The sequence below is a fragment of the Heteronotia binoei genome, chromosome 5, assembly GCF_032191835.1.
Source record: "Heteronotia binoei isolate CCM8104 ecotype False Entrance Well chromosome 5, APGP_CSIRO_Hbin_v1, whole genome shotgun sequence".
Lineage (NCBI taxonomy): Eukaryota > Metazoa > Chordata > Lepidosauria > Squamata > Gekkonidae > Heteronotia > Heteronotia binoei.
Window position 1 is genome coordinate 43,200,655 of NC_083227.1, and position 22,685 is coordinate 43,223,339.

At 46.8% G+C, this 22,685-nt stretch overlaps 2 protein-coding genes across 2 annotated transcripts in view; both read left to right on the plus strand.

Annotated features, from left to right (window-relative positions):
* OGG1 (8-oxoguanine DNA glycosylase) overlaps window positions 1-22,685 on the plus strand; it is a 235,649-nt gene that overhangs the window by 202,411 nt on the left and 10,553 nt on the right. The window lies entirely within an intron of this gene.
* IL17RE (interleukin 17 receptor E) overlaps window positions 2,869-22,685 on the plus strand; it is a 45,434-nt gene continuing 25,617 nt past the window's right edge. The window contains exons 1-4 of the mRNA XM_060239338.1: window positions 2,869-3,154; window positions 8,357-8,372; window positions 14,154-14,303; window positions 19,073-19,176. Coding sequence (XP_060095321.1) covers window positions 3,038-3,154; window positions 8,357-8,372; window positions 14,154-14,303; window positions 19,073-19,176 — 387 coding nt within the window. The 5' untranslated portion in view covers window positions 2,869-3,037. The remainder of the gene's footprint in view (window positions 3,155-8,356; window positions 8,373-14,153; window positions 14,304-19,072; window positions 19,177-22,685) is intronic.

A 22,685-nucleotide genomic window follows, 5' to 3' on the forward strand; every position in this document is an offset into this window, starting at 1 on the left:
AGATAGCCATCTAGCCTCTGTTTAAAAACCTCCAAGGAAGGAGAGCCCACCATCTCCCGAGGAGGCCTGTTCCACTGAGGAATCGCTCTAACGGTCAGGAAGTTCTTCCTAATGTTGAGCTGGAAACTCTTTTGATTTAATTCAACCCACTGGTTCTGGTCCTACCTTCCAGGGCCACAGAAAACAATTCCATACCATCCTCTATATGACAACCCTTCAAGTACTTGAAGATGGTGATCATATCACCTCTCAGCCGCCTCCTCTCCAGGCTAAACATCCCCAGTTCCTTCAACCTTTCCTCATAGGACTTGGTCTCCAGACCCCTCACCATCTTTGTCGCCCTCCTCTGGACCCGTTCCAGCTTGTCTATATCCTTCTTAAAATGTGGTGCCCAAAACTGAACACAATACTCCAGGTGAGGTCTTACCAGAGCAGAGTAAAGTGATACCATCACATCACGTGATCTGGACACTATACTTCTTTTGATACATCTTTAAGACCAATGAGCATTAATGTTTTAAGCATGTTTTAAGTTTTTATAAATATATATTTGTGTTTGTCTGTTTTTTTTAATATAATGTATACCTTTGCTACCTAATCTTAAATAGGTACACACATGGCCCGGCCTGACATGGCTCGGCCCAACCCGACATGGCCCGGCCCAACAAGGTTACTTTTATGTCAGATCTGGCCCTCATAACAAATGAGTTTGATACCCCTAGGCTAGAGCATCCCTGACACATGTTTGTCCAGCTGTTACTTAAAGACTGCCAGTGAGGCCAAGCTCACCACCCCCTAGGTAGCTGATTCCACTGTTGAACAAGTCTTTCTGTCAAAAATGGTTTTCCTAATATCCAGCCGCTACCTTTCCACCCTTAATTTAAACCCATGATTGCGAGTCCTCTTCTCCGCTGCCAACAGGAACAGCTCCCTGCTCTCCTCTAAGTGACAACCCTTCAAACACATATAGGCGGAGGTCAGACGCACATAAACTGACAAGATGGGCATGGATGAAAGCCAGATGCATGTCGGATTTTATGCATTGTCCAAACATCAGCATCTGGCAATGGTCGTTGGCTCGTTCGTGTCCTGAACTGCCACGACTGAGACACGGACTTTTTTGATAGTACATTAAATCCAGAATAAGAATGCTTCCGACGACTCCTGCGCGTACTTTCTATGTTTGAATGCTCCATTGTAGCCGACTTGTCACAAGTGCACATCCGCTTCCCTGTGAGAGCCCACTCCAAATGATATCATTGAGCCAGCAATTGTTGACTCAGCCTTCCAACCTTCCGAGATCGGTAAAATATGTACCCAGCTTGCTGGGGAGGAAAGTGTAATGACCAGGGAAGGCAATGGCAAACCACCCCGTAAAAGGTCTGCCGTGAAAACTTTGTGAAAGCAGCATCACCCCAGAGTCGAAAACGACTGGTGCTTGCACAGGGGACCTTTCCTAAATGGGGCGGGAGGCAGATCGCCCACCTTTGCTGTCTCCCTGCCAGGGGAGGAAGATGACCCACCTTTGCTGTCTCCCCGCCAGGCGGAGAGACAGCAAAGAGAGTTGCCGTGCTCCCCCCCCCCATTTAAACACCACGTCGGGGTGTTTAAATGGGGGGGGGGAAGATGACCCACCTCTGCTGTCTCCCCGCCAGGCGGAGAGACAGCAAAGAGAGTTGCCGTGCTCCCCTCCCCATTTAAACACCACGTTGGGGTGTTTAAATGGGGGGAGAGGAAGATGACCCACCTTTGCTGTCTCCCTGCCAGGCGGAGAGACAGCAAAGAGAACTCCTGGGCTTCCCCTTTCTTTCTGGGTGTTTAAATGGGGGGGGGGGCAGATCGCCCACCTTTTCTGGCACCTTTTTAAAAAAAGAGCCAAGTACGATATCCCAGGTACTGCGCTTGCGCGAGTGAGCAATGCCATCTCAAAAAATGAGGTCTGGTTGAGACCTCTGATTAACCAACAACTGGACCAATGCTGCTTAGAACTGAAGGATGGAGGGATGTCTGATCAGGAAATTTGTTGTAAAAAAACTGCAGGATATAATAGCGACGGGTTAGGGATGGATTTAATGGTGAGTCTGACCACAGCCTACAGAGAGCAATCATGTTCCCCCTCAACCTCCTCTTCTTCAGACTGAACTTTCCCAAGTCCCTCAGTCTTTCCTCCCAGGGCTTGGTCTCCAGGTTCTCATGTTTACAGAATGTCTTTGGATCTCCATTCCCACTGCTCTGCCAATGACCACAGGGCCGCCTAGGAGAGATATGACTGGATATTCCATCTTAGAAATAGCTTCAATAAGGTAAGGTACATAGCAGGACAGGTCCTGGCAGCTGTCAGTGCAGTCCTCAAGAGGATTCTACCTTTCTAAAAGTCCACAGAAATCAATGAACTTAGAAGGGCAGAACTCTGTTGTGGATTGCACTGCATCATCTATGAAGAGATCCCATCCAATTGCCACAAGAAGCTTCACAAGTTTGGCAATATCCCACCGGTATTTCTTCAGCTTCAGTCTCTCCCCCATCTCTTCTGTAAAACGGGGATAAAGATGCCTTCTCTCTAAAAGGCTGTTAGAAAGGACACGGCAGGCTTGCTCCTGCTGTCTAGGAGGGGCTGCAAACCTACAAGGCAATGCATTTTTCTCTAGGGGATGGAGAGCATTGCTCATCATTTCACAGGAACCTTTAGCCTCTTCCCAAGGGCTGGAAATTATTAATCCAAGCAGGGTGACATCCTTCCAGAGATAGGGCCCAGAATCTCTCCAAACAGTGCTAGGACGGCAGGGGGGAAGAATCCCCTCCGCAGAGGAGCAAGGAGGCTTCTTTGGCAGCCCCGGTTGCGTGCCAGGCAACTGCAGCAGCGGAGGAATGCAGCCCAGCGAGTCTAGTTAGGCTGGGGCAGGGCAGAGCACCACGTCCTGCCTGAGAGAAGGAGGGGAGGAGACTCGCCTGCAGCTGCCTGGCCTAGGTGCGCTGAGATCTGCCTGTTTAGCAAAAAGCCATGTTCCAGCCCAGCTGAGCTCCAGCCTGGCAGTCCATGGGGAGCCCCACTTGGCCCAGGGCCCTGTTGCTGCTGCTCCCCACCGCTTTCATGCTGACCTGTTTGCCTGCTGCACCCAGGACCCACCTGCCTCTCGACCTCACCACCAACTTTGTAAGGAACCTGGCTTTGGGGGACGGTGGAAGCTGGGGGAAGGGCTGGGAAGGAGAGACGGATATCGGACCTTGTTGTGGAGGAGGGGAGTGGGTGGAAAGCTTGAGCACTGAGTCATGAGAAGGATGGACATGGGGGGGGGGGCAAGCTGTGCATTAAGCAACCTTCAGGAGGCAATTCTTAAACTGCAGAGGCTCAGGCAGGCTGATTGCTGTTGGGGATGAGTGGGATGAGGAAAGGTCAGCCTGCTGGGCTCAGCTGTCTCCCAAGCGGGTTACTGTTTGGGCAGCTTTGGAAATGGCTTGGGGGAGGCCTGCGTGCTTCGACTCTGGCTCCGTTGTGCACAGCCATGGCACTCAGAGAACTGAGGGTTGTGCATGGGTGGAGAAAGAATGTAGTGTGCTTAGTATTCCCGTGAGTCCATTACCAATGTTGGCAGAGCAGCGCAGCAGATATGGGGACAGTGCAGGGCATGCCAGTCCCCGAGGAGGGTTGTGGGGCATATGATGCAGGTGTCTGTTTACCGAAGCTGAGTCCGGTAGCCAGCAGTGCTGGAAAGGGAGGCCGCCTGTCGATGCCTCCATATCTTAGAAAAGTGGGTTATAAAAATGCAATAATGTAAACAAGGCGGCACGCAATCGTTGGCAGCTGGGCCTTTGCCTTGGCTCTCTTGCTGCTCCGTTAATAATTCTCACCTCCCTTGAACGACAGGGCTTTGCTTGATGCTCAGCCCCAGGTGTATTTTGAGCACCGGGGTTCAGCCAGGAGCATGAGAAGCAATAATAGTGAAGAGAAGCTCTTTGGAAGCCTCTTCCCTTCTATGCTGAGTTACCACAGCCTTCAGATCCAGGATACCATGCCAGGGCTTCAATGCAGTGCCAGAGTAAACCCTGTGGAGGCCCCTAGGTAGTCAAAATCTCGGGGGCCCCCTTGCAAATTAGAGTTGGAGCGCCTGCCCTGCTGCCCGTGGCCCCCACTGCATCCTGCAGGTACCTTCTCAAAAGCCCCTTTGACAAAGCTGTGGGAGAGAGGCAAACCTGGCAACATCGCCAGCAGAGGCCGCACGAGGCAAGTTGGGCAAAGAGCGGCTCAGTTGCTGGCTGTGTGTGCAGGCTGGGAGGGCTGCAAGCAGGGAGAAAACTGGGGGCAGGGAGCTGGCCTGAAGCCCCTAAAGGTGTGGGGTCCCATAGGCCAGTGCCTAATTGGCCTAATTGTTAATATGGCCCTGCTTCAATGAAAAGGATTTGATTTCTGGGCAGACTCTTCTGAAAAGAACCAAAGCAGAGGCTGACTTCAAACGGCAACTCTCTTCCTTCCTTCTTTGGCACTTACACCCTGTTCCCCCTGCCTCTGTCTCACAACGCTTGAGATGCCATCCTCATTCCTGCAAATGCCTATCACGTGTGAGAATGAATGCTCTCCAATACCACCCATGGAATTCATTTCCAAGGGTAGCCACGCTAGTCTGCAGTAAAACAGACTCCAGTCCCATAGCGCCTTAGAGACCAACAAGAAATTTAGGGTCAAGGCTCTTGTCTGTTTCTATTTTCTCACAGAGGTAATTGTTATATGTGGCAAGTCCCTGTGGTGTTTTCATTGGCAATGCGAATGCAGAGGCATGGGAAGCCATCTCCAGCTTCCTGCAAATGACGCAGAACTGAATCATTCAAGAGGGCTTTTCTATGCACGGTTCTAAATGATTCACAAAGTGACTTGGAAAAATTATTAAGGATTCATCTGTCAGTTGTGCTGACTCACTCTGTGTAATCTGCCGGGGTCCAAGTGAGAAAGGTGGACTAGAAATAATGCCAATAATAAAATAAACGAAATAGTTCACAGCAGCCACCAGTGGTCCATATGGGGTGATTTTTCTCATTATGTCCTTGGGTTGCCATTCACCTCCCCACAAGCAGCAGGCTTTTTCATGGCATCTTTTTGAAAACTCACTAATCAATACACTGCTATAGCATTATACCTGCTAACTGGTTAAAATAGAAAGCTGGCCCAATACATTGCTTTGGCAGGGGGAGGCAAATGGCAGGTGCAAAGGGGTGGGAGGAAACGTCACCAAGTGTGGGCAGGGAGGTCAGAACATCTGCACATACCCATCCACAGGGTGGCCAGATGATCCTCTCTGACCATCAGGACAGATGACATCAAAGCTGGTTCTGGAAAATGAGCAGCGAGGCGAGGGGAAATGTAGAAGATAGACAATGGCATGAGAATATTGTGTGGAAGCAAAAAAACAAACAAACACTGCCGTTTGAGAGGGGAGCACATGGAGCAAAACCTCTGTTGGAAGCAACCTTTTGTACTGATTGCTGGTGTGTATGAAACTTGCAGCTTGTACAGGAGTTTAGCTGCCAAAGGGACACATTTGGACGATGTCAGAACCATCTATTTCATGTGGGAAATTTTGACCCATGGGAAGTGACATGATGTGGCAATGAAACATGACACAAGAAATTTAAAATCTGCTCCAGTATCTTCCCTGGGATAGAGATCAGACCGACTGGCCTGTAGCTTCCTGGGTCATCCCTCTTCTCTTTTTTGAAAATTTGAGTCTGGTGGCCACTGTGTGACAGAGTGTTGGACTGGATGGGCCATTGGCCTGATCCAACATGGCTTCCCTTATGTTCTTATGAGAGGGACCCTCAAAAGCAGCCATTTTCTCCAGAAGAACTGATCTCTCTGGTCTGGAGATCAGTTGTGTTGTGTCTTGCATTTTGGTTCCTGAATTTACAACACAGCGCGACCACGTACATTACAAATTATAATCCCAGGAGATAAAATGATGATGATGATTTCCAGGCCCCACTTGGAGGTTGGCAACCCTAGGGGATGAGGCTTTCAGACTGTAATTTTCCCTTTCTGTACAGTACTGTCACAGGTAGGGCACAGCTCCCTGATCTCATTGTTTTCCATGGCAATGGGTATCTGCTCCATGCCCCCTCTATCTGGACTTCAGTGAAGCTAACAAAATTGAGAGAATGAGTTGGAGATTTTCCTGTAATCCCTTCAACAGGTTCCCCCCACACCCATTATCAATTTAATATTACTAGAGTTCAGAAAGGGAGTACTGAGAAGAAAATGGTAGGGGAGGGGCAAGCGGGTAATGCAGAAGCTGAGGTAACACCCTGTCAGATAGTCCTCAGACAAATCTTGGCAGGCCTGTGTCACTCTAATCTTCTTCTGGAAATCTAGGCCAGCGCCTGGGTCGGGTAGGCCAACGAAGATTGTTGTTGACCTACTGAGCAAGGTGACATTAAAATGAGAGAAGCAAGAACTTCTGAATGATGTAAAGTGTGTTCTCTGAAACAGGGAAAGATTTCTGAAACGCAGATTGCTTCCAATGGAGATGGGTCCCTCTTGTGCTCTGATTGGTGCTTCCCTCCTTGATATCTTTTCAATACATGCCATTTCCCCCCCCCCCTCACCATCAGAGTCATTTTCCACAGCTTTGGGGCAGGGGGAGGGATCAGTAGTTAGTGTATCGCTACAGTGTTGTGATGCTATAGCAGTTTTAAGATGCTAGCAAAAACTTTCCAGTGTTGTTGTTGTTGTTCAATCACACAGTCAAGTCCGACTCTTTGCTACCCCATGGGCAAAATGGCTGATATGAGCTACACAGTAATCTGCTCATTCCCTTTGGGCCCAAAACAGCCACTGTCACATGAACTCTCATGCCCTAAAGACTGCTTAACCAGCTCATGCTACCTCAATGTAGGTTCTGCTCTATTAGTGGCAGCACTTTCCTGCTATTATCAACTGCACAAATTACCAACTGCACAAATTACCAACTGCACAAACAAAAATTTTCAGTCACTCTCAAGTCTGCTGAACTTCTGCTTGTCTTGCAGCTGTTAAAGGCTTGGGGGTGGGAATAGCAACTATCCTAACCTGATCAATATTATTATTAGCAGTAATTAGCTATTGTAGATTCAAAAACACACAACCTTTTGACTCCCCTCCCCCCTCTCTTCTCACTGTTCTGAATAGCCTGAGTCTGGCCCAAGCTCATGTGAGCGTAGGAGCTAAGCAGGATCAAAAATGGTCAGTACTTGGATGAGAGACCCACCAAAGAGGATGGGGGTTGCTCCCTGGAAGCAGGCAAGAGCACACCCGCAACTGCGGTCACACATGCTAAATAATGACATTTCAATCCACTTCAGAAACTTTGAGAGAGGATTTTGCCATTGCATGCAGCAAAATCCAGTTGGGAAGTGCCTTGAAAATGGATTGAAAGTGCATTATTTAGCATGTGTGACTGTGAACCTCTTGCTTTCAGCATCCCAGGGATGCAGTGACCCATGAATTGGTTGCAACTTGACAGCGCATTCTCTTTCTCATGCAAGAAATTGCTTTAGACTAATAGATGTGTGCAAGATAGAAAAAAAGAGTGCTTGCCTATAATGCAAATGTTAAGGCTAGTTTGCAATAAGTTTTTCCCCTTTCACAGTGAGCAGAGCGTCTAGGTAAGGAAGATTTAGGAACTGTTCTGACAACCTCATGAGTGATTCAGGAGGGGAGAACGCAGATTCCCTCTAAATTTCCCTCTTGTTCACCTCTCTGTTCAGTTTCTCCACCCTTCTGCTGCAGACGCACATGTCTGATTGCATAACCTGGCAGCGATAACTCACCACCCGCTGCTAGTTTTTCAGAGGCGTTATTGCTGAAGCCTTTCACAATCAGAGATGCACTTCTAAACATGGCAGCGTGGGGTGCAGTTATTGCCCTCATAAGCACAGAGGATACCACATCTGAAGTCGCAATGGGTATGCATCTGAATCCACCCACAGTTACAAAGGGGGCTATAGCATGCTTCTCGATTACTACTTTCAGGCAGTCAGAATTGCTTGTAGGGAGCTAGGTGGAGAGTCTTACAAAACTTGGTGCTTTTTTCCCTCTCCTTTTTTTCAAACCGCAAATGACTAATATCAGGATGTGTGGGCAAGTGAGCTGCTATCTTGGGTGGGTCTAAAAACCAACTCTTCTTTTTCATCCACACTGAGTATAGCAGATGCCTATGGTTCTCATGGTCACAAACCAGGAAAGAGTGGTAAATCAGGGACTTGCAGACATTTGAGTGCATGTTCCCTTCAGGCGTTTTAGATACTCCTGTCCTACGGCAGCAGTTAAGAGTTAGGGAGGGACCTGGATTCCACTTCTCTTACTAACAGTCTCCCTCTCTTTTTCTTACAGGCCTGCAGAGCTAAAGGTGAGTAAACAATATGCACCCATTTGCCAGTAGCTGGAGCTGATTGTGGGAAGAAGAGAGCAATTCAGGGGAAAGATTTTGAAAGTGCTGAACTCAGGAATGTTGCCTGGCGAATGCTGGAAGGACGCTGCATCATCACATAAATTGAGCAAAAGCCCATTTGTACAACTGGGCAAGCTTTTACTGACCTTTGCTACTTCAGACCAAAGCACAAGAGGTACATATTTGAACATGTCTAGCTTGGGGGTGGGGTGGGGGGTTGCTGGAGATCTCCTTCTGTCACACAACAGATCTCCAGGCCGCTTTGGAAGATGGACTTTATGGCATTATATACCCCACTGAAGACCTGTGTTCCCTCTAAACTGCAGTCTTGTGAGCACAAATTCTACTTTGTGAGCTACCAGCATTAAAGTTGTGAGCTACTGCATAAAATAGTGTGCTCTGGGGCAGTATTCCCTCTAAGCTGAGTTAGAGTGAGCTAGCTCACAGATTTTTAGCCTCCAGTTTACACAATTTTGTCTTAGCTCAGGAAAAATGGCCCCAGAGCACAATAATTTATGCTGTAGCTTCCAACCTTAATCCCTGTAGTTCACAACTTTAATGCTAGTAGCTCACAAAGTAGAATTTTTGCTCACAAGACTCTGCAGTTTAGAGGGAACATTGGTCTGGGGTCATCCTTCCTGAGCTAAGACAAAAATGTGTGAGCTGGAGGCTAAAAATCTGTGAGCTAGTGTTATGTATTGGGCCTTGCCTGCCCAATACATAGCAGTTAGCTCATGTTAACTCAGCTTAGAGGGAACACTGTTGAAGACCCTCCCCTCCAATGTTCCCTCTAAGCTGCAGAATCCTGTGAGCAAAAATTCTACTTTGTGAGCTACTAGCATTAAAGTTGTGAGCTACTACATAAATTAGTGCACTCTGGGATCATCCTTCCTGAGCTAAGACAAAAATGTGTAAGCTTGAGGGTAAAAATCTGTGAGCTAGCTCATGCTAACTCAGCTTAGAGGGAACACTGCTCTCCTCCCCAAACCCCACCCTTCTCAGGCTCCATCCCCAAAATCTCCTAGTATTTCCCAACCCAGAGCTGGCAAGCCTAGTATGCAGGAAGTACTTTGAACAGGGGGAGCATTACAATATGCAACTCTCCATTTGCAGCAGGATGTGGTATGGGCAGGGGAAAACTTTATTACTTGATCCTGGGGGCTGAATACACACGTGCAACAGAAAGAGATCCCATCTTCTGTGTTCTTCATTTCAAAGCAGCCATGCTGGGGACTGTGGTGCTGGAGAGAGGGTCTAATGATCCCTTCTACTTTAGTTGTTGCCTTGAGAGAAACCAAGCTCCTTTAAGCTGCATTAGCCCATGGCTCTTTCCCACTTAGGGTTACCAACCTCTGTGTGGGATCTGGAGATTTCCTGGAATTACAACCAATTTTCAGACAGCAGAGATCAGTTCCACTGGAGAAAATGGCTGTGTTGGAGGGTCCATAGTATGGTATACCATTGAGTCTAGGAGAAACTGAAGTCCCTTCCTAGGAACCACCCCAAATCCTCCAGGAATTTCCCAATGCAGATTTGCCAACCCTTAGGGTTGCCGGGGAGCCCCTGGCCATCAGCAGGGGATGGGGGTAGGTTTGCCAGATCCAGGTTGGGAAACTCCTGGAGATTTGGGGATGGAGCCTGGGGAGAGCAGGGATCTCATTGGGGTACAGTGCCACAGAGTCCACCCTCCAAAGCATCCATTTTCTCCAGGGGAACTGATTTCAGTACTCTGGAAATGAGCTGTAATTCTGGGGAATCCCACTTGGAGGCTGGTATGCAGACCCATAGTGAGGGGGTGGGCCTGAGAGTTACTGGCCCTACCAATTAAATCTCTTTGAAACCATTACAGCCCCTCCGCCTTTCAGTCCCCACACCTTGCAAGAGATGTTTTGCATGTGTTTGAAGCTGCTTTGCAAAGACAATAAACTTGTCTATGGTGCAATAAACACATGCTAAAGAAATATAATCCTTATCTATAAGCTTTGAAGGCCAGAGGCTCAATCTTGAGTCAATATGAAAAAGGGAGGGGACCTACAGTGTGACCGATTTCTCACTTACCTTATGCCGCTCTCACGCTCCTCAGCGGGCTTTCTATCCGATTTCACACTATCTGCCCTGGGGCTGCAACTAGCTTCGCCTTTTGCACGAGGCAAACATAAACCTCTAAAAACCAGTTTCTGTTTGCCGCACAAAAAAGGTGGAGCGAGTTGCAGCTCCTGGGCAGATAGTATGAAATCAGACGGAAGCCCCACTGAGAAGAGGAGTGTGAGAGCGGTGTAAGGCGAGTGGGAAATCGGTCTGTCAGTTGCCAGCTGACTGGAGGAACATAATACAGACCAAAATTTTTTACTTGTTTTCATTATATCTGTAATGGTTAGTGCCTTAAATGAAAATCCTGGTTGTGTGCCCCCTCCCAATGAAAAATTCTGTCTATAGGCCTGCTGGCATGTCTAGCAATAGCAACTCTGCAAGTACCTAAATTAATTGCAGTTTAAGAGGGAGCTATTTCTCCTTGGAGAGTGCTTTGTATCCTGCCCCTGTTGCCTCCATCTAACTTCCCTGCCTGGTTGGCTGCTTCTGATGTGATCCCAGATATCCAGGAGCTTGACTAAAAATTCTGCCTTGAGATTAAGCTGGACAAGTACTGTGTTCCAGAGAGGCATTAGGGGGCACTGTGCTGCTATAACTGTAAAGATCACAGTTCTAAGAGCTGCATGGCTTTCCCATTCAGTAGGAGAAATGGTATCCAGGCTTTTAAAACAAAATCCAGTACTGGAGAGTGAATGACAACATGATCCCATACGTGTTTACTGGAAAGTAAATCCCACTGTGGGATTGTAAGTAAACTTGCCCAGGGAGTTGCAAAACTGGGAGCTGGGTTGGATCCATGAAAATGCAGATTTACTTAGTGCAGCTCGTTTTGCTCAAGGGACATGCTCAGGGGATAGCACAAGATCTTTTGCAACACCTCCCACTATTGTTCCTCTACTTTACCTTAGTCACATGCCACATTTGTTGTTCATGTTTAAGGTTATGCACGTCTTTTATTTCCTTGATCAACAGCAGATTATGTCAGGGCGCACTGGTGCATTAAGCAGCAATTACATAACTTCCATCAATCACACAGACAAACAATTACACCTCCAAAACATGTCAAGGAGCTGGATGGCGGGTCAGTAAATTGATGCTGGTTGTTAGTGCCTTCTTCTTATGAGTTGTTGTTCATGTCCTCTTGGCAGTAAAAGGGCAGCCCAGGGCTCCTCCTTTGGGGTTGCCAATTTCCAGGTGGTGGCTTGAGATCTCCCGGAATTACAACTGATTTCCAGGTGACAGAAATCAGTTCCCCAGGAGAAAATGGCCGCTTTAGAAGGTGAACATTATGGCATGATATCCCACTGAGGCCCGTCCCATTTCCAAACCCCGCCCTCCCAGGCTCAACCTCCCAAATCCCTGCGTATTTCCCAGCCCACAGCTGGCAGCCCTATGTGGAACTCCAGTTTGTTTGCAGGCAAGGAGGGGCAAATGTGTTAGCAGGGCAGTTTCCAGTGGCCACTGAACTTATTAGCCAATTGAAACAATGTACGCTGCAGTGCAAATGAGGATTCAAAATGACATTCCTTTATCTGGCATGAGCATCCCACTGCACTGCCCTGCACTGCACAGGAAGGGGGTGTCATTGTTGTCTCAGCATCCGTTCAAAAATGATAATTGCTTCTGACTTGAAGTCAACTTTGACATGCTCTGAGGATCAAACTGTAGGATGGGATGAGATGCTGATGATCTGTGCACCCACTCTTGGTATTATCAATTACCTTTTTTTTCTCACTCTCCTCCAGGGAATTTGTCAGTTTAAACACCTTGCCTAATCTGATTTTCCTTCACAATTATTCTGTGGCTGAGGAAGGATTTGAACACAGAGCTCTCTAGTCCGTGCTCGGTAGCGGTGGGACTGTGGCTCAGTGGCAGAGCATCTGCTTTGCATGTAGAAGGTCCCATTTGCAAGGGCCAAGTAATAGGAGATAGGAAAGCCCTCTGTTTGTGACCATGGGGAAGTGAGATAGATTCAGATTAGGGCTGCCAAGCCCCCGGTCTGGACGAAGGTTCCCCCACCCAGGAGGTACTCAACCCGCTGGTCCACATGGGGGTGCAATGACATCACATGGCGACTGCTCTAGCGTTTCCCGGAAAACGCCGTGGTTTTCCCGGACACTCTAGCCATTTGGGAGGGAAAAGCTCTATGGTACAATAGGTCAGTAAATAGGTACCATAGAGTTTTTCCCTCCCAAATGGCTAGAGCCTCTGGGAGCAGTCACCGCGTGATGTTGCCACTGCGATGACATCACTTCCGGGTGATGCAAAGTGCACGTAAGGACAGTCCCCTGCTAGAGGTTGCGAGGGACTTGACAACCCTAAATAGTGTTTAGTTTAGTTTATTCACAGCCTAAGCCAGCATTTAAAACAGTAAAATCATACAAAATTAAAACTGAATGACCATAAAATCGTACATAAAAAGGTATAAAATACTGTTGTAAGACTACAAATATAACAGAACATGGCAGTTACAGCAAACAGATTGGCAGAAGGTATTTAGCCATTTCCTGACTGAATTATTAGAGTTTTTCTTATTCTCGTGGCAAGCCTAATTTGCTAATTTGTATGTAACCTCAGGATTCTTATCGTCAAGAAGATTCTTAAGTAGTTGCAATTTTTGACTACTGGTAAAAGGTATGGCCGTGGAAAATGGAAGTACTTTGCGATGATCATTGTAAGCCTCACAGTCAAATATAACATGGACTAAAGATTCGATACCACCATTGCAGCAGGGACATAATCGTTCGTGGAAGTCATTATTACGGCCTTTCAAAACAATATCTCAGTTTCTTACTTATGATAATGCTAGGGAGATAGTGAAACAGAGAATATTAGACGTTGTCAGATTCAGATAGTGAGTGGCCCAAGGTCACACAATGGCCACTACCAGTCTGGACTCCAGAGCAGAAAATACTGACCTCAATAGACCACAGTACTGACTCAGTGAAAGGTCCTTTCTGTGTGTACATGTTGCCACTTCCACACACTGGGTTGGATCCAGCCAGCTTTTCTTCTAGTAATGGGTGGCGAGAATACCCTTTGTCCACCAAAAAGGCTATGCTGGGGGTCCTGGGACCTGCAGGGATGAAAGGTGTGGGTGACAGAGACTGGAAGGAGGAGGGGCATCAGATGGAATGGAGAAAAAAACTGACTGGATCTAACATGTGGGGCAAAACTGGCGCTTACATGTTGTGTTTGTGATAGGGTTGCCAACCTCCAGGCAGTGGCTGGCATTCTCCCACGATGACAACTGACCTCCAGGTAACAGAGATTAATTCACATGGAGAAAATGGCCACACTGGAAGGTGGACGTTATATAATATAATAATAATAATTTTTTATTTCTATCCCGCTCTCCCCGCCGAAGCAGGCTCAGGGCGGCTCACAACATAAAATCGTTATGACATTATACCCACAGAAGTCCCTTCCCTCTCCAAACCCTGCCATCCCCAGACTCTGCCCCCTAAGTCTCTGGGTATTTTCCAATCCAGAGCTGGCAACCCTAATGATGATGTAAACCTGAGAATAGCTGAGAATGGTGTAGTTGGCCCAGCAGGTAACATTGACCAGAAAACATAAGAACAGGGTTGTTGGGTTTTCCCCTCTCTTTCTCATAGCCTACCAAAATCTTTCTGCTCTTTCCAACAGCGTATGGGGACCTGTCCACACCACGATGCCAGCAAGTATTGAAGGAAGGCCCAGCCCTCTCTGTGCCTACCCTTGCTCTCAGCACAGTTCAGCTATGCCTGCATAAATGCCAGCCGTGTGTGCGTGTTTCCTTGGCTCTGAACGCTACAGGTATGCTGGGGGAAAGGACAAGAGCGGCCTGAACAGTGGAGAATGGCAGATTTCTGCCTGTCCTGGTTTGGTTGACATCTGCATTGTCTTGTCTGTGCTCAGCCTCACGGGGATGTGGGAAGGGGAAATGAACCAGGGAAGGAGATGCACAGCCAGGGGTGAAATTTGCCCTTCCCCCACTAAATTTTGCAGGCAGATCAGTCTAAATTTTGCAAAAATTATGCTTTTTTTTGTTTTATTTCCAAGTATATTTTGAAGTAATTGAAGGTGACATGGGGGCAGGAGCAGACAGGGAGGTTAAAACAGCCAAGTGGAGTGGCCTCTGCCCTGCAGCGGATGAGTGCTGTAGAGCTACTCACCAGAAATGGACATTAGCTGATGCGGTGCTTTCTCCTAAAAACTAACAGAGTGGCAAGAGTCAGCTGGTGAGCTGACTCCGATTATCATTGTCACTAAAGGGTTTGGGTCTGGGACAAGCAGCGCCCGAGGCTAGAGTTGCCATTTGCAAAGGGCAAAACCCTTGCTGGCCCCTGCCCTCACTGAGTGGAACAGCAGGGCAAGAAATGGGAAGGGACAACGTCAGTATATTGAATTATTCTCTAGGAATTCCCCCAATCTCTATGTTTGTACCATAAGAATTTTGGGAAATTATTAGAGCAGGGGTGACCAAACTGTGGTTCAGGAGCAAAATGTGGCTCTTTCACACATATTGTGTGGCTCTTGAAGCCCCCACCACCCTGTTGGCCACTTGTCTCTTTAAATCATTTATCCAAACCAAGCCAGCTGGCGGCTTGCAGAATGCATTTAAAGTTAAAGCTGCTTTCTTTCTACCTCTCCCTCCCCCATCTATTTGCCTGCCTGCCTGCCTGTCTTGTGGCTCTCAAACATCTGATGTTCATATCTTGTGGCTCTCAAATATCTACAAACAACGGAGCTATGGTCTAGATTGAGAAAAACACTGTTACAAAAATCGTATACTCAAATTATACACTCAGTTGAATTCCATTTATTTATCATTTTTTAAATTTACATTCCACAACTCTATTTAACACAACTCAAACATAAATGATTTATACTACATAAGAAAACAAAGACTTTGGCATCCACATTAGCACTGCACTTCCTGGTTGCTGTTAGATGAACGCTGACTCAGAAGTAGACATAATTCAGACACAGCTTGAATTGGAAAAGATTCTGCTTGGAGATAATGAAAAATGAATATCGAAAATATAAATTATTGTTGAAATGGTCTACAGAAGAAGAAGTAGTAAAATCTCAAATGATTAAAAGGGCAATTAATGTAAACAAGGAAATACAAATGGATACATGGGAATATCTTTGGAAGAACTCGATGAAAATATCAACATGTCAGAGTATTAAAGAGAACTGTTTCAAGATGATGTATAGGTGGTATATGACTCCAAAAAAACTGGCAAAGATGAGTAAAAAGATGTCGGATAGATGTTGGAAATGTAAGAAACAAGAAGGTTCTTTTTACCATATGTGGTGGACTTGTGGAAAAGCGAAAAAGTTTTGGCAGATGATACAACAAGAAATATCTAAAATTTTGGGATATGATTTTAAGAAAGTAGCAGAGACTTTTCTGTTGGAATTACAAATGGAAAAATTTCCAAAAGAAGATAGAACTCTAATTTGGTACTTGCTCTCAGCTGCTAGGACATTATATGCGCAGTTATGGAAACAAGAAAAAATACCAGAGAAATGGGATTGGATTGTGAAAGTTTTATCATGGGCCGTTTTCGCACTAGCGTTTGCTCCGTCGTAGCGCCCCATTTACCTCCGGATCTTCTCTTGGATTTCGCACATCTTGCTCCGGCGCTGCGGTTTGCTCCGGCGCTACAGGGATTTTACGCCGGAGTATGTTTTTCAGCATGTTGCCGGAGTTTCCGAAAACCTCCGGATCCACTCCGGATCCACTCAGCGGAGTTTGCTGTGGGAAATCCATCCACGCCGGATCGACTGCTTTGTGGGCGGCACCCTCTCCCTTTCCGTCCTCCCACCCCATCCACCCCCTTGGCCAATCATCAGCCTTTCGTGGCGCTTCCCCGAAGTGCCGGCGCGGCCATTTTTTTTTTTTTTAAACTTCACAGTTTTGCGTAATAGCGATATTTCGAAATTAACAAAGGGGAAAAAAAAAAACCCTCCTGGAATAGTTGCGTTATTTCGCTGTTGCGTTATCCCCCGCCTCTTCTCCCTTTAGGGGCCCCGGTGGGGGGACCGCGGCAGCCCCCCCAGCAGGCCTTTTCCAGCCAGTTCGTTTCGGGTCTAGTTTGGGGAGGGCGAGCGGGAAGGAGGCGGTTTCAGCGGGCCGGCGGAGGGGCCCCGGCAGCTTCGACTCTCCCCAGCTCAAACCCCCCCACTTCACTTCCATTTGCGCCCCGCTTGACCCCGCCGGCTTCCCGCTGCCGCCGCCGCCTTGGCAAAGGGAGCCCAGCCGCCCAGAGACATTTGGCGGCGGCGGCGCTTCTCCATTGTTGGGGGGGGGGAATCTAGTGCCGGTGCGGGCCAAAGCGTTCATGTGTGTGTGTTAAAAACGGAATGCCTCCCTCAGCTGTGCCACCAGGATTTCTGGACCTGCACAAAATCGCCATGTATAAAATGGGAAGTTGGAGTCCTGCATTCTTCTCCCTGGCTACATTCCGCTCGGTTAGAAAATAGACGGAGCTCGCTCTTCACACCCGCCACAGAAGGGGAAGGAGAGAATGGGGCGGGGGGGGGAGCTCTGGCAGCAGGAATCAGTCAGGTCCCCCGTTGCAAGCGCCAGCCGGGGAGGGGAAAGAAAGAGAGCGGAGGAAATCCCAGCTTCGCCACCCGGGAGGGAGCGAAGGGAAGAAGCTGCCACACACACACACACACAAACCCCTCGATTTCTCTCTCTTCGTTATTGCGATATTTCGCAAATTCAGAATTTGGGGGGGGGATATAGTGCTAGGAATGCTTCTGTTAATACATAAAGGACTGTGGAGGACTCTACAGCTGCAGCCAATCCATGAGCAGCAGCAGCACACGTGATGCGGTTTGTCCACGAAATGAAGGGGAGGGAACAGCTCGATGTTACGTTAGTACGTTAGTACGTCATTACGCAACCAGACTTGCGCTTAAAAAAAAAAATGATTGACAGGGCATCGAACTCAAGCCGATGCCAGTGGGAAAACGATTTGAGCCGGGGCTTCAGGGAAGGCGACTCCGCAAAGAGTCACTAGTGGGAAAACGAAAAAAATGATCCGGAGATAATTGCGCCGGGGAATAAGGGGAGCAAACGCTAAGTGGGAAAACGGCCATGGAGTGAGATGGATAAACTAACAAGAACTTTAAGAGACTATGATTTGGAAGTGTTTAAAAGGGAATGGAGGAAATTTAGAGGATATATAGAAAAAGAGTGGAATTTGAAAGGACATTGGGCAATTTTTTAACAATGAATTTAAGAAAAGGGAGAAATTGAACCTTGATGGGTTAAGGGTACCTTTATAAGTGAACTTAAGTATATAACATCGGCGGAAGTCTAGTAAAGGAGGGAGGGGGGATTAGAAAAATATCATATGGGTTAGGGATAGTAATGATATAATTAGATATTGTTACCATATGTTATTAATAAATTGTTTTAAAACAAAAACAAAAAGTAGACATAATTCAGACACAGCTTGAATGATGGAAGTTGCAGTTCCTGAAGCCAAGAATCTTTTACCACCAGTAGATAAACAGGACAATGCTCATAGCCTTGGGAAGTATCTGGAGTGATTTCTGTAGTGAATAATTGTGAGTACAGGTTCCAAGGTAAGTCAGGTGGCCAGAAGAAGAATGGTTTATTCATCGAAACATGATTGTAACCAGGAAATCATGTAGTCAACCCTCTTTGTTCAGCCAGTGAAGTTTGCAAGGCTATGAGCATTGTCCTGTTTATCTACTGGTGGTAAAAGATTCTTGGCTTCAGGAACTGCCATTTCCATTATTTAAGCTGTGCCTGAATTATGTCTACTTCTGAGTCAGCGTTCATCTAACAGCGACCAGGCAATGCAGTGCTAATGTGCAGTGCAAAGCCAAAGACTTTGTTTTCTTATGTGGTATAAATCATTTATGCCTGAGTTGTGTTAAATAGAGTTGTGAAATGCTCTCAAATATCTGGCATTTATTCTATGTGGCTTTGACATTATGCAAGTTTGACCACCCCTGTAGTAGAGCATCATTTGATGCAGAAGCATCACTTCCAGGTGGCATCATGCAACATTCCCCCTCCCCTTGTCCCATCTCTGAAATTCCCGCTATGCTAGACCTGCACAGGACAGCCTACTAAGGCAAAGGCAGGGCTGCTTGGGCTTGGTTTTGCATGTCCCTGGCCATCAGCTGCCCTCTCATCCAGCACCCCACCAAAAAATTTGCCTTTAATTTGAAAGGCCAGTCCACCCCTGCAGAGGTGCAAACTGTGGAGTCATTTTTGCTCTTTTGCTCTGAAATCGGCTGCATAGAAAGTGACGTTTGAAACAGATATAAAGTTATGAGCATTTACAATCCTGAACTTCATGCAGGAAAAGAATGTTCTGTGCTTCTGTCTTAAATGTACAAATGCTTAGAATACACAGTTTCATAGGCTTCATGGTGGAGGAAAGACAGAGTCATGCCTGCTATGGGGAGGGATGAGATCTTCTTGAATTAGCAAAGCTGTGTCTCATGGCAGGTTTTCTTCGCAGAAAGACCTATTGCCTTGGGCACATTGCAGAGGTTGGCCTCACATTCTCTCTTTCTGACCTTAGGCATAAAAGGGCTGGAACTGCATTTCCTGGTTCTGAATTCTAACCGCTCTGTCCGACTCCAAGTCTTTAGGCGGCACAAGCGACAAGAAGATTCAGCCACCTTGGTGAGTTGCTCACTGGCCCTTGGGTGAAGGCTGGAGGGTGCTGCTTCTAAGGCTTAGGCTATGTGACAGCCAGAAATTCAGCTGGTGACATTATTCTTTTCATGCTCACTGGGAAAAGCTGTAGCTGTAGAATACCTCCTTCCTATGCTGCTGTTTGGTGTCCAGGAGCTCTATGTCAAGAGAAAAAAAAAGGAAAATGGATGGTAGTTTTCTGGACATTGTTGCACAATCCCTCTTTGGTTGCTACATTAAGGGGAGCATGCTGAAGCAGGTCTACTCAGAAGTAAGTCCTATGTTGTTCCTGGGGCTTGTTCCCAGGACAGTGTCCTTAGGATCCTAAAATCTGCCAATACAAAGTGGGATGCCATTGCCAACTTTTTTGCAAAGGTAGAAACATTTTCTAGCCATCGTCTAGATCAGGGGTCCTCAAACTACGGCCCGCGGGCCAGATGCGGCCCGCTGAGGACGTTTATGCGGCCCATCAGGTTATGGCAAAATCAGACCGGAAGTGACGTTTGACCTAAACTCGCGTTAGCAATGCACGCTTCCGGCACTGGGCTGAGGCGGCAGAGACAGAGTGTGAGGCGATACCAAGGTGAGGTGAGTTCCTAGGCTGGGGTGTGTGGTGTGGGGAAGGGAGAGAGATGCAGAAGACGGAGAACTGACGGCCCACGGCCTTGTACAGTAACGGCAGCCACCACAACAGTCCGGCCCTCCAACAGTCTGAGGGACAGTGAACTGGCCCCCTATTTAAAAAGTTTGAGGACCCCTGGTCTAGATAGAGGAACTTGCTTTCCTGACTTAGCAACAACCCACCTCCAATACTTGAGTGGGCAGCTATAATAATAATAATAATAAACTTTTATTTATATCCCGCCCTCCCCGCCAAAGCAGGCTCAGGGCAGCTATGTTAGTATGTCCTCATTTATACATCCTCCCCTCAAAATACCCCAATATTGCTTACGGAAAATCAGAGTCTGCAGCTGGAAGAATATCTTTGTTATCTATGGCTCCAGGATATTTCAGAAAAAAACATTATCAGCAATGGACTCGGAAGTCAAAATACCCTTGAAACAAGCCAAGCAGAATGGCCCGTTAGGGTTGCCAATCTCCATTTGGGGCAGGAAAAAGGTAGGAACCTCCACGAGTAACCAGCCTCAAAATAGCAAAAACTTAGAAAAAGAATAAATATTTATAGACAAAAAATGATATAAAGTGAACCTAATCACAGCTTATGAAAACCACATCCACACCACAATTTCAAAAGGCGAAAAAAGTTCATACGTAAATACAGTGTAGAAGTCTGGGTTCAAGCAGAAGAATAATGGCCTTGAGCCATTTTGAGCATGCTGCCAGTTTAGAAATCTCTATGGAGACTTTTTGTCCCTGATGAGTCTTTACTACTACATGAGATGCAGATCATCATCATCATCATCGCAAGTGCTGGCACCGGAGAGAGCAGAGTGTGTGCTCCTGAGCCTTCCTGGGAGTCCAGTTAGCAGGTCTTGGAATCGCAAAGGAGGCAGCCACATCAGGAGGAAAAGAGGCATGGGACTCGCCCGGACAGATCAGGATCTGAACAGCCTGGCTGGCTGGCATCCAGGACAATCTGTTGAAGAACATTAAAAACCTTGTTGAAGCTCTTATTGAGAAACAGGGAATTTAGTACAACCCTGTCGCGATGTATTTGTGCCTTTCTGCACAGGATCTTTCCACTAAGATATTGTGAAGAAGATTTGGAGCTTCGGACTCCATTGAAAATTATTCCTCTGCTTGAACCCGGACTTCTACACTGTATTTATGGACTTTTTTTGCCTTTTGAAATTGTGGTGTGGATGTGGTTTTCATAAGCTGTGATTAGGTTCACTTTGTATCATTTTTTGTCTATAAATATTTATTCTTTTTCTAAGTTTTTGCTGTTTTGCAGCTGGTTACTCGCGGAGGTTCCTACCTTTTTTCTGCTCCATTTATCCGCGTTTCTCTTGTTCGTTTACCTTAATCCCCCAGTTTGAAGGCCCTCCCTCTGCTTCAGGATTATCAGAAAGTAAGGGGGAGGTGAATGTCTGCTGGGCACTCCATTATACCCTTTGGAGACTGGTCCCCATAGGGTATAATGGAGAAGTATTACGTGGGTATCTGGAGCTCTGGGGGGTGTTTTTTTGAGTTAGAGGCACTACATTTTCAGCACAGTGTCTGGTGTCTCTCCCAAAAATCCACTCCATGTTTTAAAAAGATTGGACCAGAGGGTCCAATCCTATGAGCCCCAAAAGAAGGTGCCCCCATCCTCCATTATTTCCAATGAAGGGAAGTCATTTAAAAGGAGTGCAGTCCCTTTAAATGTGATGGCCAGAACTCCTTTCAGAGTTCAATCATGCTTATCACAACCTTGCTCCTGGCTCCACCCCCAAAGTCCCCAGATATTTCCTGCATCGGACTTGGCAACCCTATCCCTGCTGCTCTGCAAACGAGTTCTTCAGGGGACATTGTCTTCAGTGGCACCAATGATGGGCATTAACTCAGCCCCTGCTCCCTCCTTCAAAGTAGTAGCCGTGCGGGGCAACAGTTGAGGGACACTGATTATCATTGTTGATGGGTCTGAGCCAAGTGATCCCTGAAGCCCTAGGATTGCTGCTAGGGCTTGGCTTTGTTTCCTCCTCGTCACCAGTGGCCCTCTAAGGCAATGCCCCCTTTGGAATGTCCCCATAAGTCCAACACTAGATATAGGGTTAGCAGCTCTGAGTGAGAAAATACCTGGAAATTTTTGTGGGGTAGAACCTGGAGAGGGTGGGGTTTGAGGAGAGGAAGGATCTCAGCTGGTTATATTGCCATTCAGTCCACGTTCCAAAGCAGCCATTTTCTCCAACAAAACTGTCATCTGGTGACCAGCTGTAATTCCAGGAGATCTCCAGCCACTGCCTGGATATTGGCAACCCTGCCTGGGCATGATACAGCAATTTTGTTGAAACAAAGTAGATCTGTATATGTTTAGTCCTTGGGAGGGAAGTATTTCCTTCTGCTGCTTATGGGGGGGTATTATCATTACTTGATCATACATTCAGTTTATGAGGTGCAGAAATGTGCTTTTAGAAACAAATATCATTTAAAAAATATCCTGCATAATAATAATGTTATTATTATTTGTTGTTGTTGTTTATTTATATCCCGCCCATTTCCCCATTGGGGGCTCAGAGCGGAGTACATCAAATAGAAATAAAATCACAATAAAACCATAATAAGACTAATTACAACATTCATCGAAGTGCAGCAAGATGACATGACAGCAAGGTGGTATAGCACAACGTAGTACCACAATACAGCGCCACAGTACAGTAGAGCAGTAAAGCAGTAGGGGGGAGGCCAACTGATCGATATGTTACTGGATTCAACATTAGAGAAAATATTTGTACTCCACACCATGATTTTGCATGTGGAAATTTCCAGATCTACTCCTGTTGCTCGGTGGTTTGCCAGAAAAGAGTCAATGTGGCAGTGGGGAGTGATCACTGATA